The sequence below is a fragment of the Peromyscus californicus genome, unplaced genomic scaffold, assembly GCF_007827085.1.
Source record: "Peromyscus californicus insignis strain IS unplaced genomic scaffold, ASM782708v3 Scaffold_2__1_contigs__length_46816999, whole genome shotgun sequence".
NCBI classification, from domain to species: Eukaryota; Metazoa; Chordata; class Mammalia; order Rodentia; family Cricetidae; genus Peromyscus; species Peromyscus californicus.
This window is the reverse complement of record NW_026294540.1, coordinates 4,873,505-4,893,037: the sequence shown is the minus strand read 5'-3', so window position 1 is coordinate 4,893,037 and position 19,533 is coordinate 4,873,505. Positions and strand designations below refer to the sequence as shown.

The following is a 19,533-nucleotide window of genomic DNA, read 5'->3' as shown; positions in this document are numbered from 1 at the left end:
CGGGGAGGTTGACAGCCCTACCTAGCTCGAGGGGGGTCTCAAGTTTGAGGATCTAAGTTCCCACCGGATTGCGCTGCTTCTGCGTGACCTTGGACTGATGACTTCACTTGCTCAAACCTTGATTTCCTCGTCTCCCTCCCCCCACCCCCCCATGGAAACTTTCGCCAGACCAGTGCGCCGTGGTCAATGGAGAGTCTCTAGGGATCGTCTCTTTTGTATGGTGTGGCTCAGTTCAAAACCCTCCTAGTTCCTTCAGCTAAAGTTTGGCTTCAGAGTCGTAACAAACACACACACAGTCTCTGGCGGCGTAACTCCGGGACATCGAAAGGCCCAAACCGTTCTTACTGTAGCTAGTATTTGGATTTGAAGATTGGATCTCGTTTAGTAACTGAAACAGTAAATAGACAGGTCTCGATTCAGACTTCTTTTTTTGTCCTTGTTTTGGTTCTTGGACTGGATTAACTTCGAGTTTGCAGCCGCTTAACACGTTAGATGACTTTCCTGGTCCAGCAGTGTTCGGTAAACAATCTTAATGAAGTCGTTGAACACCAGCAGCTTGCAACTGTCCTCTTCATCTTGTCATCTAGAAGCAGAGGCCTGATTTTAAACGGTGACGTGGTAACCCTTATTTATTTCATGGCCCTCGGTACTGCGAGCTAACAGTTCAGGTGGAAGATGAGAGGCAGGGAGGGTTTTTAATCTTTATACTGTGAGCCAGGTTCATACATACTGTCATTTTCTCTCAAAATGTCGTTTGTTCCGCTTCCTCCTTTTCTTGCCTGTTTTCCGTTGATTCATGTGTGTCTAACTTATAACTTCCTCTTGGGATGCACGTTCCTTACCTCTCCAGAGGAAGGTACATGGCAAAGGCAGATTGCCTCCCCTTGCCACCCTGAGTACCGTCTTGTCCGTTTGTGGCGTTTCAGGACCTTTTCTGTTGTTTCATATTAGCTGTCTTGAATGCCAAAATCTAGAAGGGCTTGAGTCACTTCCTTCCTGTTTTGAATATAATGAGGCTACCTTGAAGAGTGAACGAGCAACTAGGAATCTGTACTGCCTTTTGAGCTCAGCTCAGGTGAAGGGTTACCTGTAAGAATAGGGCTCCTTTGACATCCTAATGATAAGGCCATCTCAAAAGATGCTCAGATACTTAACTCTCCTGAACAAAATTTGCATAAGATGGGTGGGGGGGGGCGGCACAGATACTTTTGAAGTCCATTTGTGGTGTTCATGGAGCCTTAAAAAACCCTGCCTTCCAGATAAACTGGAAGGGCTTCACCCAGCCTCATTCATAAAAGCTTGATTTTCATTTTCTATGTTGTCAAGTATTCTTTCCTTGGGATTCTGATCCATGGTGTTTAAGTGATTAATCGAGACCATTGCTTACTACATCTTAAACCATTGCTCTCTTTTTCCTGGCTGATTTGTCCAGGAGTACTGTGAACCTCTGATAATGAGAAGCGGAGCCACATCCAGTCTTAGTACTGACAGATGGATGCAGGAAGCAGTGTTGCCGCAGTCTGTGCAGAGTCCTCATGCTTCCCACTCCCCTCCGTAGCACAGCCCAGCGGCACCTATGGTTAAGCTTGTTGGCTCCTTTTCTGTTTTGTTTTAGAGAAGACACTTCACTATGATTAAGTCTTGTTTACCTTTCTGGTGCTGGGGCTCAAAGCCAGGACCTCACAATTGCTGCGAGAGCCACACATCCAGCCCTGATTTCTTGTTTGTTTTTAAGGAACCTAGTTCATTTAAAATGCATCATTCCTGTGCCCCCATGACAGACACTTTATTTACTCTTTACATTGTCCCTCCCCTCTCACACTGGGAGGACACTCAAAGAAGTAACTTGCCTCAGATTATTGCACAAGAAGTGTGGCAGAGTTGGGGTTCAAACCGTGGACTGTTTGTCTCCATAACCAACCCTCTTAACCACTGTATTCTCTGGCTCCCAGGAATTGTCTTTGATTGAAATCCCATAACTTTTCATTATATGGTTTGAAAGGGTTAGAGTAAACTGTTTAAAATGGTAAAGATGATATACATGCATTTTAGAGATTTTTGTGGACATTGAAGAATTTTTAAATATAACCCTTAGGCTAGGCAGCTGGCATAGCACCTATTGTCACTCTGCTGTGAGTCTGATGGAATGGGAAAGGCCTGTTTTTATTGGGGGTTTCTAAAGCTCAGGTTACTTACCCAGATCCATCCTGTCCACCTAGTGTAAATTATTCCTCTTATGAAAGGTTGTCTGATGAAGTTCTGTGGATTTCAAAGGAAAAAATTATAGTACCCAACAAGAAATACTGTTCCATTGGTTTGTCTTTATCTCTGTGAGGCCCTTCCTTCAAGTCAGCTGCAAGACTGGGTCCAGCAGGTTGTCTAAAACAACTGGTGTTGGCCTTAGAGCATCGCCTTAGCAGAGTGGCCACCCTCTTTCCTGCCCTCAGAATTGCTGAGTGCTTCTGCAGTTCTCTTCTGGCTTTCTGTTAGCATGTGGGGCTTGACTTCCTGCACTGGGCAGCAATGAGTTCACTGTTTATCTTAGATACTGTTACTCGGATAATTCACTGTCGAGATTATTTAGTCTTACTTACAGAGATGGACTCAAAATGATTCATCGAGCTGAGGGAAGATGGAGCTCAATGGTAGAGTGCTTGCCTAGCGTGGACAAGGCCCCAGGTTCAGTCCCTACCTCTGCAAGAAAGAAAACAGGAGAATGATCCGCCCCTGCTCGCTCCTTCAGTCTGCTTCTTTAACGTTCTGTGAGAGTTGTGTCTATGGTGGTCGACCCACATTCAGGCTGCAGACTGTGGCCTGACAGGAAGGTAGCTGATGTGTAAGGCTGTGAGTCTTAGTTAACATTGTGCCTACTCCGTCATTTGGACAGGATTCTCAGGCTGGTCCATCCGATTCTTTGTTGAGGATGTCCTGTTGTTTTCTTAAAAACCAAACATCAGCCATCTTTCACCATCATGTATATAGTAACCAATTAGTGTCCTTGCCACTGAGGTGTCGTTCTTCTTCCAGATCCTTCCTGGGCATCAGTAAATAGGGGAACTTTTATATGTGACGAGTGTTGCAGTGTTCATCGGAGTCTAGGGCGCCATATCTCCCAAGTAAGGCATCTTAAACACACACCATGGCCTCCAACATTGCTTCAGGTAAATGATAAGAAAAATTTTCATAATTGGAAATTTGTGGTTTAGAGATTGTTATCTTATCAACTAAAAGATCTCCTAATTTACATCTTAAATCTTATAAAAATGTTTGGATCATAATTGGATAAAGTGTTATTATGTATAATATAAAGTATTGTCCTGTATTGAAATAGTTATCTATTCTTTCTTTGCTCACCTAACATAATTTTGTTCCCCTAAATGGAGTTATACCTAGACAGATGTATCAATAGACTGTATCAATAGAAATCTAAATTTCTCAGTTAGTTTTTCACTGCTGACTTTCTAGATTGTCAAAAGAAATTGTTTTGTTTTATTTGAGACGAGAGTCTCACTATGTAGCCCTGGCTGGTCTTGAACTCACAGACATCCTTCTGCCTTTGCTTCCTAAGTGCTAGGATTAAAGATATGCACCACCATGCCCAATTTCAGAAATTATTTTTTAATTTCTTTTTAATGCATTGGTGTTTTGCCTGCATGTGTGTTTGTATGAGGGTGTTGGGATCCCCTAAAACTGGAGTTACAGCAGTTATCTGCTATGAGTGCTGGGAATTGAACCCGGGTCCTCTGGAAGAACAGCCAGTGCTCTTAACCACTGAGCCATCTCTCCAGCCCCCAGAAATTATTTTTTTTAAACCTTTTTTAGATTTATTTATTTTTATATGTATAAGTATTTTTCCTGCGTGTATGTATATGGCCACAGAGGCCAGAAGAGGGCATGGGATCTCCTGAAACTGAATTTACAAATGGTTGTGAACCACCATGTGGGTGCTGGGACTCAAACCCAGGTCTTCTGTAAGAGCAGCCAGTGCTTGGTTAGAACACTGAGCCATCCCTCCAGCCCCTGGAAATTATTTTTCAAAAGTCTATCTATCATATATAGTGTGATGAATGATCCTAAAAGCCACTACTGAGAAACTTTTCATTAACATTCGATTCCTGAGTACCTGCTCACATTTTTAGACCATTTTTTCTTGCTTTGATAAAAGCATAGACTGGGATTCCTCAGAAATGTCTTCAACATCTGAAGTTTTTTTAAAGCCCTCACTGTCAGGCAGAGACTAAGCGAGCATGTTTTGATTGAACGCCTAACACTTGTCGGGGTCTTTGTCTTATTTGGGATCTGAGGTCATGTTCCTTGTACTTCTATTTGGGGTGCACATTCTTCATTCTTCTGAAACTCAGGATTAATTGTGCACTGTAGACGGAGTTTTTCGTCGGAACATTTTTTCAGTGTACAGAAGGAATATTCCACAACAATACATTTTGTGATTTTTGTCTGAATACACATCTCACTAAATCTGCAACAGCTGGACACGGTGCCCCTTAAACTCGAATGAGCCAAGGTACCACAGCAAGTGCTTTGTGTCGCTGATAATTGAGCTGCCCAAACAGATGGGCCTTCCTAGGAGTCCTGTTTGGAAATGAAGTTGAGATGTTTGTCTACTTAAGCCAGGCAGTGGTGGCACATGCCTTTAATCCAAGCACTCAGGAAGTGAGTTTCAGGACAGCCAGGGCTACACAGAGAAACCCTGTCTCCAAAAAACAAAACAACCAAACAAAAAAGTTCGCCTTAGAAGTTTCCAAAGGCCCATTCTCACATGAAAGGAGTGTGCTGCTCCTAGGTCTGTCTTTGTTTACCGTTTTAGAGTTTACAAATAGTCCAGAGATGAGTAAGTGAAATTGCCAGGGTTGACACTAAGGCATCAGATTCTAAAGGATGGAACATGATGGGACGTGTGAGAGAGATAGCATTCAAATATTTGTTTATTACATTACTTTATTTAAGCATTTATAACTAACAGTTATTAATAAAATATTTTTAAATAGGTGGATCTAATGAAAAGTATTAAGTGAATAGTGTGTATGTGGGTAAAATAGCGTTTGTTCAGGCAGGGAAATGCCACCTTAAAGCACCAGTCAGTTTTCCTTCAGTTTGTAAGTATGTGCAGTCAAGCTGGATTTGGCTATCTTACAAGCAAAGCCGAATCATACCTCGAGCTCCTAGGTCTCCCTTTACAATCAGAAATAGTAATGGAGTAGTACACAGACGTGGTAGTGTTTTAATGGAGTGTTGGTTTTTTTCCATGTTTTTTACTGATTCTTTTTGAATATTTAAGGAAATAAAATATCATTTCATACTGTTTGGTTTCAGATGGTTGAGACCTTGTATAACAATGGTGCTAATTCTATATGGGAGCATTCTCTGCTGGACCCCGCATCTATTATGAGTGGACGACGGAAAGCTAGTCCGCAGGATAAAGTGCAGTGAGTGGAATGTTTCTAACTCCTTCTGTTTCTTTACAACAAACGGCCCAATTGGAAGGGATGTGGCTGTTTTGATCGGCCTTGTGCCCGGGCATTTTCTGTTAGAAAGGCAGAGTGAGGCAGGAGGCCATTGCTTGCTTGGTCACCCAACTGAACTTAATCCTTTCTCCAGTTGGAGACCGGAGCTTGGCAAGTAGGTGGGATCAGAACTAGTGGCAGTCAGACCAGAAACCTGGCTTCTGGCAGCATTCTGCCCAGTGCCTCACCTAGAATGAGGACTAAATGCTGCTTCCTGCTGGGGTTCCATCAGTTAAGGAAGTTGGAAAGGGAAGAAGGATGCTATAAAGAGTGGTGTTCTGTAATGTGTTACAGACCAGGTCTTCAGCACTGCCGAAATGTAGTCTCAAGTTGGGGGTGTGGCCACTTCCTCTTCTTACGATACAAAGAGTGAGAGCTGTGTCTGAACTGCAAGTGAACTATTTTCTCTTTTGTTTCCAAACCAGCCCCAATAAAGCAGAGTTCATCAGAGCCAAGTATCAGATGTTAGCGTTTGTCCACCGATTGCCCTGCCGTGACGACGACAGTGTGACTGCCAAAGACCTTAGTAAGGTGGGCTCACTCTTCACAGTCCCAGGAGCCTGCTGGCAGTGGGCTGCTTCCCTAGGAGGAAGGAACGGACCTCTCCCGAACCTTCAACTGACCGCTTTCTGTTGCAGTTGTCTCTTAAATGGCAGTCACTCCTCCTCTTGGACGTGCTAGACAAACAGGAAAAAGAAGTGTCTCAGAAACAGTCCTTTTCCTTTTTTTAAGAGTTTTAATTGATTTGTGCTTTTCAGTATAGTTTTCACATACATATTTTGGTAAGTTCTGTACTTGGAAATAACAGCCATTTCAAAGGAGTGTTTCCCAGGGCCTGGGAAGTTTTCAGGATGCTTGTTTCTAGGGGACTAGCACAGCAGAGGGAGGAGTGCGGGGACGGGATCTAGAGGGCAGAGTTTGACCAGAGCTGCTGCACACATGGTCTGTTATGCTGGTGAGCTGGCGCTTTCTCTGGGGGCCTTGAGTGTCCGGGAGATGCTGTAGAAATGCACGTCTTAGCTCTTGGAGCAGTGCTTTGAACTGGATGCTCACTCAACAGAGCATGTGCCCAATTCAGAACACTAATTTTACATATATACATAGATATGTTTTCTACTAATTAGTAAGACTTAAATAGTTTCTCTCCTTTTTTACCAAATAAAAAATATAGCCAGGTATGGTGGCATGCATCTTTAATCCTTGGCTTTTGGGAGGCAGAGGCAGGGAGATAGCTGTGAATTCAAGGCCAGCCTGGTCTATATAGTGAATTCCAGCCAGCCAGGACTACGTAGAAAGACCTTGTGTAAAAGTGTGTGTACGTGTTTAAAATAATAATAATAATAGTAATAATAATACAACGTGGGGCTGGAGAGATAGATCACCAATTAAGAGTGAGTGCATAGTGTTCCTGCAGATGACCCATATCAAATGACTCACAACCACCTGTAACTCTAGCTCCAGGGGATCTGACACCCTCTTCTGGCCTCTGTGGGCACCTGCGTTCAATCAGTGTGCACATGCATACACACATATAATTAAAAATAAAAACAAAAACAAAAAGGGCTACAGTGGGTTTCTCTGTTCCTGTGGTACCAATCACTGTATCTGGAACAGTTCTAGATTAAACTTGAAGGAAAGCTTTTCTGTGATAATAAGGATTTGGTGTAGCACAGGCCTGTTGTGGATAGATGAAAGCTTCGTGTGGATAGATGAACAATGCAGATTGATAGTGGATGGTGTAAGGCCGGTGTACAGCTTATGCAGTGGGCAGCTGGAGATAGCAGTACCCATGGCAGCAGCTAATAATTACTAGTGTAGCAGCGTCTGAGTTTTGAAACATTTCCTGTATCATTGAATCCTCATAATAACCCCATTGGCAGATGGCACCATAGTACCCAGGTTCCACTGCCCAAGGAGTTTTTCTCAGATCACACAGCTGGAAGGCAATGGGCCTTGAAATCCTTTCCACCCAACCTCAGTCTCCTCTTCTCGTGCTTCCCACTCAGGTCATAGTTGTGCCCCTACCTGGCAGGCCCCACATCTGGGTAGACTGGCCTTTGCAGTTCTAGCTCCTTATGGATAAAAAGTGCAAGACCCACTCAGCCTGCAGCCATTGTGTCAGCAGATACTCCCGTCTTCCTGAGCCAAATAAAGATCTGTTTCTAGTGGAGCATGTCAGCTGCTCCAGTGTGTCACCCTAACACTTCTCACAGCTACCCTTTCTTGTCTCTTTTTCAGCAACTCCACTCAAGTGTGCGAACAGGGAACCTGGAGACCTGTCTGAGATTGCTGTCTCTAGGAGCCCAAGCCAACTTCTTCCATCCTGTACGGAGACCTCAGTTGGTTCAGATATTAGATTGAAAATGAGTTGGACTGGAATAGGCTGTTTACTTAGTTTGATTTTTTTTTTGTCTACTTTTATTAATAATTCTTAGGAAAAAGGAAGCACTCCACTCCACGTCGCCTCCAAAGCAGGACAGATTTTACAGGCTGAATTATTGGCAGTGTACGGAGCTGACCCAGGCACGCAGGATTCCAGCGGGAAGACTCCTGTTGATTATGCAAGGTGAGGGGCTGAAGGGCTGGCTTTGCCTGTGAGCTGAGTATGATTCCTTGTTAAGTGACTGAATTGTGTATGGCTTGTGTTCAGTCCCTTTAGAGATTTATATTCTATAATAATAGATTTTTTTTGTTGAAAGAATGTTTGTTGATGAAGATGTTTCAACATCAGCTGAGACAGGCAAGATCAGGAATCTAGAACCATAAACTGGGGTGTTTAACTTCCAGTCTTTATAACAAATGGTGTTCAAGCCATAGCATACAAATCAGGTATCAAGAATGTTGGGGTGGCTGGAGAATACACTCAGTGGTTAAGATCACTGGCTGCTCTTGCAGAGGACTGGGACTCAGGGTTCAGTTTCCAGCACCACGTGGTACCTCATCTGTAACTCTAGTTCTATGGGTTCCAACACCCTCTTTTGGCCTCCAAGGGCACCAGGCACACATGAAATGCACTTACATGAAAGCAGAACATTATACACATAAAAATAAATAAATCTTAGTTGTAAAAATTCAATAAAAGAATTAGAGAGGAGGCTAGGGAAATGGATCACTGAGTGACGTGCTCGCCTGTAAGCCTGGGGAATGAAATAGGGCTAGAAGCACCACAGGGCTGGAGCACTGGTCTAGCATGCGTGGACAAGTTCAGTCCCTGGCATTGGGGGCAAATACAGTACCCACTCTTCAAGCTTTTAATGCATCTTTAAATTTTTCCTGGTGTGGTTTTGTTTTGTTTGGGGGCCCAGGCTGATCTTGAACTTCTGAATTTACACAAACTTCTTACTGTGTGCCCCTGAGTAACTGGGGCTGCAGGCACACCACCACACCCTGCTGCAGCTGAAATGCTGGAGCGTGGAGGATCTCCACAGGGTTAAATATAAACCTGCGGATGTGGGTGATGGAAGATAGCTAGCTTTCCTTCTCTTTCCAGATCTATTTTATTAACTATGAAGCAGCATGTTCTGCTTCACGAAGAATTAAATGGGAAATGACAAACTCTGTCCCAGAAATCTAGCCTTACTTCTCTGGAAGAGAGGACTAATGAGTGCCTGAAGGAATGGAGGCAAGATGATAAATGAATCGTTGATAAATGGACAGTTAGCCATGTGGTGTTTCGTTTTGTTTTGTTTTCCTTTGAGACAGGGTCTGACTCTAACCCAGGCTGGCCTTGAATTCCCAGAAATATTCCTGCAGGTGCTCTCCTCTCTCCCCCATGCTATGATTATAGGTGTGAACTGCCGCGCACTGTTGCCAGTTGGTCTTAAAGAGTCCGTGTGGCTCGAAGGTAAAAGCCCTGTCGTACAGCCCTGAAAACCTGAGTGTGGTCCCCAGAACCCACATGCAGAATCAGGTGTGGTTCATACGTCCGTAATCCCAGCACCCACAGCAAGATGGGAAGCAGAGAGGAGAGTCATAAAGCTTGTGAGCCAGCCGTCCTGGTGTGTACAGTGTGGCAAAAACCAGAGAGACCCTGCCTAATAAGACAGAAGGCAAGAACGCACTACCCAAAGTCCCCTGAACCACACACATGCCATGGAATCCACAACAAATTCAAAGCCTATGTACGGGGCTGTGGAGATGGCCACTGATTAAAGCTCTTGCCATGCAAGCCTAAAGACCAGAGCTCCCACAGACGGACGCCTTGTGAGCGTGGTGGTCCTCCTGTATTCCAGCAGTAGACGGCAGAGACAAGGGTCCTGTGGCTAGCTGACTAGCAAGACTAGCTGTGTCATCAAGTTCTGGGTTCACTCAAGACTCTGCCTCCCTGATAAGGTGGAGAGCAGTCATGGAAGATTCCTGATGTAGGCTTTGAATATCCATATACATGTGCGCACACACACACACACACACACACACACACACACACACACACACGGGCCCACATACGTGCAAACATGTGTTTCATACACACCACACACACTGACATGTAACAGAAAGTGAGCTTATGTAAAGTTTCTTCATTGTGGCCCCAGTGATCTTTGAGGAGTGGGTTGATTTGGACCTATGAAGGAGGAACTAAAACATCCTCGAGAGGAAAGACAGTCAAGGGTGGGAGGTGGAGATGGGCCTGGAGAAGCTGAGGGGGTGGGGTGGTGAGAGGAATGCAGTGTTTGATCAGCTCTGCTGGACCACACTGCTCTATTTCAGCTAGCACAGAGCGACCTCCGCCAGATGCACCACCGCAGACCAGCACCACGGGGCAGTTCATGATTTCACAAACAGTTACCGGCTAAGAAAACAGGGCGTCTATTAGATTCCAATATGTGTAGCAGGTCAGGAAGTATGTGGAGAGAGAAACTGGCTGAAGCTAGATTTCATCTTTGAGGATAACAGAATCCAAAGTAAACGCTTTTTTCACTTTGGAATCTCTCGTGTACTTTACATATAATAGTGTCAATGTAAAAGTTTACTAATATGCTAAAAGGATTCCAAGCAGCCTAAATATTTTATGAATAAAGAACGGCAAACACTGTTTCATGTTGTGGAAATGGCAGAAGCAGAGGCAGAAGCAGCTGCAGGGATGAGTTCTGCATTGGGTTAATCTGCCTTGAAGCCCTTGAAGTGACTTCTGCCCTTAGGCTCTGACCCAAGGCCAGCTGGCCACAGGCATCAGGATCATGTGGAAGAAGGGTCTTCCTTCTTCGGAACGTTGGCCTGGGCCGTCCTGTCCTTACTGATCAGAGTTCCCAAGGCTGGATATTTCTGGGAACACTCTAGTTGACTTTTGAGAACCTCTTCTGTTTATTAGTTTGATTTTTTCCACCTCATTGAGTCTTCACCCATTTGTAAAGGGAAGAGGGGTGTCTGGGTAGGGGCGCTGGCTCCTGGAGGAGACACTGAAAGTGATGAGTCAGCCGTGCACGGCCTTCCCGAGAGTCTGGTTGATAAGCTGCTCAGGTGTCTCAGGACGGCCTGTGCTCTTCTGACTCAGTGCCGGCGCGCTGGGCTGTGTCAATGGTACTTTGTCTTCTTTGTAGGCAAGGAGGGCACCATGAGCTGGCGGAGCGCCTCGTGGAGATACAGTACGAGCTGACTGACAGACTGGCCTTCTACCTCTGCGGCAGGAAACCAGGTGAGGGAGAGGAGAGCAGCCTTGCTACACCTTGAATCTGGAAAAACAGGTCCGGTCAGCATTTTTATGATTTCCTCTGCTTTAAACTAGCCTCAAGAAGATTGCCGTAGGGGTTCTGTTTGGAAGGGTAACATAACTGCAGAATCTTTGTTTTTGTTTTGCTTTTTAGATAGGGTCTCACAGTGTATCCCACCTTGGCCTGGTACTTAGCTGTGTACCTTCAGCTGGTCTTAACTGTTTTTTAAATAAATTTTTTTTGAGATAATATAATTACATCATCTCCCCCTTCTGTTTCCTCCCTCTGGTCCCTCCCATGTTCCCCTCACCTTGCTCTCCTTTGAATTCATGGCCTCTTTTTTTCTTTAATTGTTGTTGTTGGTGGTGTGTGTGTGTGCGCATGCGCGTGCGCATTATATATTCCTAAGTGCATGTATACAGTTTGTGTTATGTTACTTGTATGTGTATTTGCATGGTTGGGCATTTAGCAGTGGTTATAACTGAAGTGTTCCCCTGGGGAAGACTGTTTGTTCTGCCCTCAGCAGTCCGGTTTCCTGTCATTCTCTGTGGAGGATTGAGCCTCATGAGCTTCCCCTTCTGTGTTAGCATGTCTGTTTGGGTCCCGTTCAGGCAGCCATGCTGGTGAGACGTTATGGATGTAACTTCTGGCATCTCTAGGAGACAGTCTCACAGTAAACTCCCGGTTCCTCTGGCTCGTACCACCTTTCTTCCCTCTTCCACGATGATCCCTGAGCCTTAGGTGCAGGAATTGTGATGTGGATATATCCGTTGAGACTGGGCTCCACGTGGCATTTTTGATTGGCTGTGGTTTTCTGCAGTGGTCTCCATTTGTTTCAAAGAGAAGTTTCCTTGAGGGATGAGGACTGTCCTTATCTGTGGGTGTAAGGACAAATATTCAGAACATAGGTAGGGATCATGCTGGTTTACTAAAGTGGCAGTTGTCGGTTCTACAAGATCCAGGACTTCACTAGCTCTGGGTAGTCGACTAAGTTTCCAGTACCAGGCATGAGTTCCCTGTTGTTGAGAGGATCCTGAGTCCAGTTAGAGAGCTGCTGGTTACCGTCAAGGTATGCTGCACCCTCAGGGTTACCATGCCGTACTGCGCGTGCGCACACAGGCGCTCATCAGAGAACACCTTGCATGATTCAGTTCTTTGTTTCCACCTTGTGGATTCTACAGATAGAACTCAAGCCATCAGCAGCTGACAGCTTCACTTACAGAACCATCTTGTCAACCTGAAATTTTAGTTTTTAAAACTACTTTTGCTCTAAAGAAAGATCTGTTTCAAGAATCCCAGAGCATAACTGAACCAGTGTTGAATGTGCACCACAGCTTGGAGCACTGTGGAGCTAGCAGCAGAGGAACAGAGCCGAAGCCTTTAGTTTCTAGAAGAATCCAAGGATAGAAACAGTCGTTGGCTTTTCAGACCTCTTCTCTCAGCCATTTATTCATTTTATTGTCACTTCATTGCATGAAATTAATCTTTATCCTCTGGTAAGTCTTAAAATCCTTAAGTGTCCCATAGTAATTAAGAGAGTAGTTCAGGTGAGACACCAGCTTACAAAGAGCGTCTGGAGGGTTAGAGCCCGACAGTCAGTCTCACACAGTGTTCCAAAACAGCAGGTCTTACAAATTGCTCACGTGTCTCAGAGCAGTTTCTCAATGTGAACTTGACCTTTAATTGACCTTGTTTGTGAAATGGAGCAGGAGTCAGCAAACGATGGTCTGAGCCCGATGCAGCTGGTGACCAGTTTTGTCAAATAACATTTTATTGAAAGGCAGCTATGCCTGCTGATGCTGTGTGGGCTGCTGTTCAGCAGAGTCAAGTAAATTACAGATGCAGCAGATAAACACAAAGCCTCAAGCAGTGTCTGTTCAACCCTATACATAAGGCATTTGCCAACTCGTTAAAAAATGTTAGTGGGGAGCACATACTGGGTAGGTGAGAGAGAGAGAGAGAGAGAGAGAGAGAGAGAGAGAGAGAGAGAGAGAGAGACAGATAGACACAGAAAGACACAGAAAGACAGAGAGACAGAGGGCAATTTGTAGGAGTCAGATGTGGCGGCAGGTGCTTTTACCTGCTGAGCCGTCTTGTGGCTCATGGTTTACCAACTCTTAATGCACAGTGTCCATGTAAATGTGTACAGTAGTCCCTCACCCTGGTTGTGCAATGGAGTTAAGAGCCATTCTGGGGCAAGGTGGCAAGCATACTCTACCCCAGCTCTCCTGATGAATGGAGCTAAAGGCTAAGGATAGGATTCTCAGAGTAGCTCTGTAAAGTAAACGCTAGCTCAGAGTGATAGGACCTGAAGTCCCAGCAAGCTGGGGTGCCTTACTTTCACTTCTGATGGGGTGCTTGGTGGCCTGGGAAATGCAGCTGCAGACATTTGAAATGAGAGGAGACTTAGGCCGACAGGAAGGGGATTCCTCTGGGTGATTCTATCTTTTTCTCTTCTAACTCGTCCCAGACAATGGGCAGGCGGCACAGAGATGGCGGTTGACGGTACAGGTGCTTGAATGACTGGCCCTGCGTGGGGGAGTGTGGGTCGCTTTTCTCCTGCTGCCCGCCTGCCCAGCAGGCGGAGCCCAGCCCAGGAAATAACACTTTCCATCGAGTCTCAGATACAGTGTTTAGAATATCCTGGATTCCATCCTTAGTGACTTGGTGTATGAAGAGCCAAGAAAGACCTCAGGGGCTGTAAGGAGAAGCAGTCAACAGATGCTGGGTCTGGGGCCAGCTGGTGGCCAGCAGGACCTGAGTGACCCTGTGACCCACATGGCAGAGGGAGAGGTTCAGCCCCCACTAGTTGTCCTGTCGGAATTTCAGAACTCTCTAAACCAGCTGGTAAGACCTGGTCTGAAAAGCAGTGGACAGTCTCAAAGACACATAAACCAGCTAGTAAGACCTGGTCTGAAAAGCAGTGGACAGTCTCAAAGACACATAAACCAGCTAGTAAGACCTGGTCTGAAAAGCAGTGGACAGTCTCAAAGACACATAAACCAGCTAGTAAGACCTGGTCTGAAAAGCAGTGGACAGTCTCAAAGACACATAAACCAGCTAGTAAGACCTGGTCTGAAAAGCAGTGGACAGGCTCAAAGACACATAAACCAGCTAGTAAGACCTGGTCTGAAAAGCAGTGGACAGTCTCAAAGACACATAAACCAGCTAGTAAGACCTGGTCTGAAAAGCAGTGGACAGTCTCAAAGACACATAAACCAGCTAGTAAGACCTGGTCTGAAAAGCAGTGGACAGGCTCAAAGACACATAAACCAGCTAGTAAGACCTGGTCTGAAAAGCAGTGGACAGTCTCAAAGACACATAAACCAGCTAGTAAGACCTGGTCTGAAAAGCAGTGGACAGTCTCAAAGACACATAAACCAGCTAGTAAGACATAGTCTGAAAAGCAGTGGACAGTCTCAAAGACACATAAACCAGCTAGTAAGACCTGGTCTGAAAAGCAGTGGACAGTCTCAAAGACACATAAACCAGCTAGTAAGACCTGGTCTGAAAAGCAGTGGACAGTCTCAAAGACACATAAACCAGCTAGTAAGACCTGGTCTGAAAAGCAGTGGACAGTCTCAAAGACACATAAACCAGCTAGTAAGACCTGGTCTGAAAAGCAGTGGACAGTCTCAAAGACACATAAACCAGCTAGTAAGACATGGTCTGAAAAGCAGTGGACAGTCTCAAAGACACATAAACCAGCTGGTAAGACCTGGTCTGAAAAGCAGTGGACAGGCTCAAAGACACATAAACCAGCTAGTAAGTCCTGGTCTGAAAAGCAGTGGACAGTCTCAAAGACACATAAACCAGCTAGTAAGACCTGGTCTGAAAAGCAGTGGACAGTCTCAAAGACACATAAACCAGCTAGTAAGACCTGGTCTGAAAAGCAGTGGACAGTCTCAAAGACACATAAACCAGCTAGTAAGACCTGGTCTGAAAAGCAGTGGACAGTCTCAAAGACACATAAACCAGCTAGTAAGACCTGGTCTGAAAAGCAGTGGACAGGCTCAAAGACACATAAACCAGCTAGTAAGACCTGGTCTGAAAAGCAGTGGACAGTCTCAAAGACACATAAACCAGCTAGTAAGACCTGGTCTGAAAAGCAGTGGACAGTCTCAAAGACACATAAACCAGCTAGTAAGACATGGTCTGAAAAGCGGTGGACAGTCTCAAAGACACATAAACCAGCTAGTAAGACATGGTCTGAAAAGCGGTGGACAGTCTCAAAGACACATAAACCAGCTAGTAAGACATGGTCTGAAAAGCGGTGGACAGTCTCAAAGACACATAAACCAGCTAGTAAGACATGGTCTGAAAAGCGGTGGACAGTCTCAAAGACACATAAACCAGCTAGTAAGACATGGTCTGAAAAGCAGTGGACAGTCTCAAAGACACATAAACCAGCTAGTAAGACATGGTCTGAAAAGCGGTGGACAGTCTCAAAGACACATAAACCAGCTAGTAAGACATGGTCTGAAAAGCGGTGGACAGTCTCAAAGACACATAAACCAGCTAGTAAGACCTGGTCTGAAAAGCAGTGGACAGTCTCAAAGACACATAAACCAGCTAGTAAGACATGGTCTGAAAAGCGGTGGACAGTCTCAAAGACACATAAACCAGCTAGTAAGACCTGGTCTGAAAAGCAGTGGACAGTCTCAAAGACACATAAACCAGCTAGTAAGACCTGGTCTGAAAAGCAGTGGACAGTCTCAAAGACACATAAACCAGCTAGTAAGACCTGGTCTGAAAAGCGGTGGACAGTCTCAAAGACACATAAACCAGCTAGTAAGACCTGGTCTGAAAAGCAGTGGACAGTCTCAAAGACACATAAACCAGCTAGTAAGACATGGTCTGAAAAGCAGTGGACAGTCTCAAAGACACATAAACCAGCTAGTAAGACCTGGTCTGAAAAGCAGTGGACAGTCTCAAAGACACATAAACCAGCTAGTAAGACATGGTCTGAAAAGCGGTGGACAGTCTCAAAGACACATAAACCAGCTAGTAAGACATGGTCTGAGGGCTGGAGAGATGGCTCAGAGGTTAAGAGCACTGGCTGTTCTTCCAGAGGTCCTGAGTTCAATTCCCAGCAACCACATGGTGGCTCACAACCATCTATAATGAGATCTGGTGCCCTCTTCCGGCCTGCAAGGATACATGCAGGCAGAGCACTGTATGCGTAATAAATAAATCTTAATAAATAAATCTAAAAAAAAATTTAAAAAAAAAAAAAAAAAAAAAGACATGGTCTGAAAAGCGGTGGACAGTCTCAAAGACACATAAACCAGCTAGTAAGACATGGTCTGAAAAGCAGTGGACAGTCTCAAAGACACATAAACCAGCTAGTAAGACATGGTCTGAAAAGCAGTGGACAGTCTCAAAGACACATAAACCAGCTAGTAAGACATGGTCTGAAAAGCAGTGGACAGTCTCAAAGACACATAAACCAGCTAGTAAGACATGGTCTGAAAAGCGGTGGACAGTCTCAAAGACACATAAACCAGCTAGTAAGACATGGTCTGAAAAGCGGTGGACAGTCTCAAAGACACATAAACCAGCTAGTAAGACATGGTCTGAAAAGCAGTGGACAGTCTCAAAGACACATAAACCAGCTAGTAAGACATGGTCTGAAAAGCAGTGGACAGTCTCAAAGACACATAAACCAGCTAGTAAGACATGGTCTGAAAAGCAGTGGACAGTCTCAAAGACACATAAACCAGCTAGTAAGTCCTGGTCTGAAAAGCAGTGGACAGTCTCAAAGACACATAAACCAGCTAGTAAGACCTGGTCTGAAAAGCGGTGGACAGTCTCAAAGACACATAAACCAGCTAGTAAGACCTGGTCTGAAAAGCAGTGGACAGTCTCAAAGACACATAAACCAGCTAGTAAGACCTGGTCTGAAAAGCGGTGGACAGTCTCAAAGACACATAAACCAGCTAGTAAGACATGGTCTGAAAAGCAGTGGACAGTCTCAAAGACACATAAACCAGCTAGTAAGACATGGTCTGAAAAGCAGTGGACAGTCTCAAAGACACATAAACCAGCTAGTAAGACATGGTCTGAAAAGCGGTGGACAGTCTCAAAGACACATAAACCAGCTAGTAAGACATGGTCTGAAAAGCGGTGGACAGTCTCAAAGGCCCCATAAACCAGCTAGTAAGACATGGTCTGAAAAGCGGTGGACAGTCTCAAAGGCACATAAACCAGCTAGTAAGACATGGTCTGAAAAGCGGTGGACAGTCTCAAAGACACATAAACCAGCTAGTAAGACATGGTCTGAAAAGCGGTGGACAGTCTCAAAGACGACACATAAACCAGCTAGTAAGACATGGTCTGAAAAGCAGTGGACAGTCTCAAAGACACATAAACCAGCTAGTAAGACATGGTCTGAAAAGCAGTGGACAGTCTCAAAGACACATAAACCAGCTAGTAAGACATGGTCTGAAAAGCAGTGGACAGTCTCAAAGACACATAAACCAGCTAGTAAGACATGGTCTGAAAAGCAGTGGACAGTCTCAAAGACACATAAACCAGCTAGTAAGACATGGTCTGAAAAGCAGTGGACAGTCTCAAAGACACATAAACCAGCTAGTAAGACCTGGTCTGAAAAGCAGTGGACAGTCTCAAAGACACATAAACCAGCTAGTAAGACATGGTCTGAAAAGCAGTGGACAGTCTCAAAGACACATAAACCAGCTAGTAAGACATGGTCTGAAAAGCAGTGGACAGTCTCAAAGACACATAAACCAGCTAGTAAGACATGGTCTGAAAAGCGGTGGACAGTCTCAAAGACACATAAACCAGCTAGTAAGACCTGGTCTGAAAAGCAGTGGACAGGCTCAAAGACACATAAACCAGCTAGTAAGACCATGGTCTGAAAAGCAGTGGACAGTCTCAAAGACACATAAACAGAAGGACGTGGAAGGAATATTAGAATTGAAAATTAGAGTAGCTAACAATTCCAAATTGAAATGAATAGGTTTAATACCAGACTGGAAATATTAGGAAAATACATTGGAGATAGATAGCTAGGTAGTGATATAGCTCAGTGGTAGAGGGGTTGGTTACCTGGCATGTGGGAGGCTCTGGGCGCAGTCCCCAGCACAAGGAAAGGAGAGCCAGCAGCAGCCTGCTTGGTCCTGTGGGGAATCCTGGAAGGCTGGGGTGGGGCACTACACTGACACAGTGCTTGCTTAGCGAGCAGGAGATCTGTGCTTGGTCCTAGCAGGTGTCAGAAGCCAGGTATGTGGGACATGCCGGTAAGTCCCACCACTGGGCATGCAGAGGAAGTAGGATCACGGAGGCTGGCTGGCCAGCAGGTCTGACCAGTCATTAAGTCCCAGGTTTCAGTAAGAGACCCTATCTCAAAAGGGTGGCATATACATATACATGTATGCATATAAAGTAATTAATGAAAAAAGAGTCCATGAATTTGAAAAAGCAGGGAGGCTTGTATGAGAGGGCTTAGATGGAAGAAAGGAAGGGGGAAATGATGTAATTATAATCTTAAAAATAAATAATTTTTAAAAGGGCTGGAAGTGAGGTTCATACCTTTAAATCCCAGCACTTAGAGACAAGACAGGAGAATCTCTGAGTTCCAGGCCAGCCTGGTCTACAGAGTGAGTTCCAGGCCAGCCAGGGTAGAGGAGCTGGAGAGATGGCTCCAAAGTTAAGAGCACTGGATACTCTTGCAGAAGATCTGGATTTGGTTCCCAGCACCCACATGGTGGCACACAACCACCCATAACTCCAGTTCTAGAGGATACAAAGCCCTCTTCTGCCCTCTGCAGGCACCAGGCACAAATTGGTGCATGTATATACATGCAGGCCAAACACACATGCACATAAGATAAAATAAATATTTAAAAAAATACGGTAACGGGTTAGAAAAGTAATGTAGGAAGACACACTATGTCAGTCTCTGGCCTCTCCATGCACTGAAAATATTACCAAAAATCTAAGTTTGTGAAAGACAAAGATTCGTGCCAGGTGGTAGTGGCACATACCTTTAATCCCAGCACTCGGGAAGCAGAGGCAGGCTGATCTCTGAGTTCGAGGCCAGCCTGATCCACAAAGTGAATTCCAGGACAACCTGGGCTGTTACACAAAGGAATCCTGTCTTGAAAAACCAAAAAACAAACAAAAAACAAATTCATGAAACCCCAAAGAAGGTGAAGGCAAAAGAGAACTGCACTTGAGACACATCAGATCAATCTGCTGAAAGCTAACGTTGAAAAAACATATTTTAAAAACATCCAGAACACTATTTCACACATCAAGGTTGAACATCCTTTATCTGAAATGCCTAGGACCAGAGATGTTACAGGTTTCAGATTTTCTTTAAAAAATATTTTGGAATA

At 44.8% G+C, this 19,533-nt stretch overlaps 1 protein-coding gene across 7 annotated transcripts in view; it reads left to right on the top strand.

Moving 5' to 3' along the window:
* The window catches only part of Git2 (GIT ArfGAP 2), a 53,807-nt gene that overhangs the window by 603 nt on the left and 33,671 nt on the right, over positions 1 to 19,533 (top strand). For all 7 annotated transcript variants that reach the window (XM_052755087.1, XM_052755088.1, XM_052755086.1 and 4 more), the window contains exons 2-7: positions 3,028 to 3,161; positions 5,332 to 5,444; positions 5,948 to 6,053; positions 7,761 to 7,847; positions 7,958 to 8,088; positions 11,060 to 11,154. In XM_052755087.1, the coding sequence (XP_052611047.1) occupies positions 3,028 to 3,161; positions 5,332 to 5,444; positions 5,948 to 6,053; positions 7,761 to 7,847; positions 7,958 to 8,088; positions 11,060 to 11,154 (666 nt within the window). The remainder of the gene's footprint in view (positions 1 to 3,027; positions 3,162 to 5,331; positions 5,445 to 5,947; positions 6,054 to 7,760; positions 7,848 to 7,957; positions 8,089 to 11,059; positions 11,155 to 19,533) is intronic.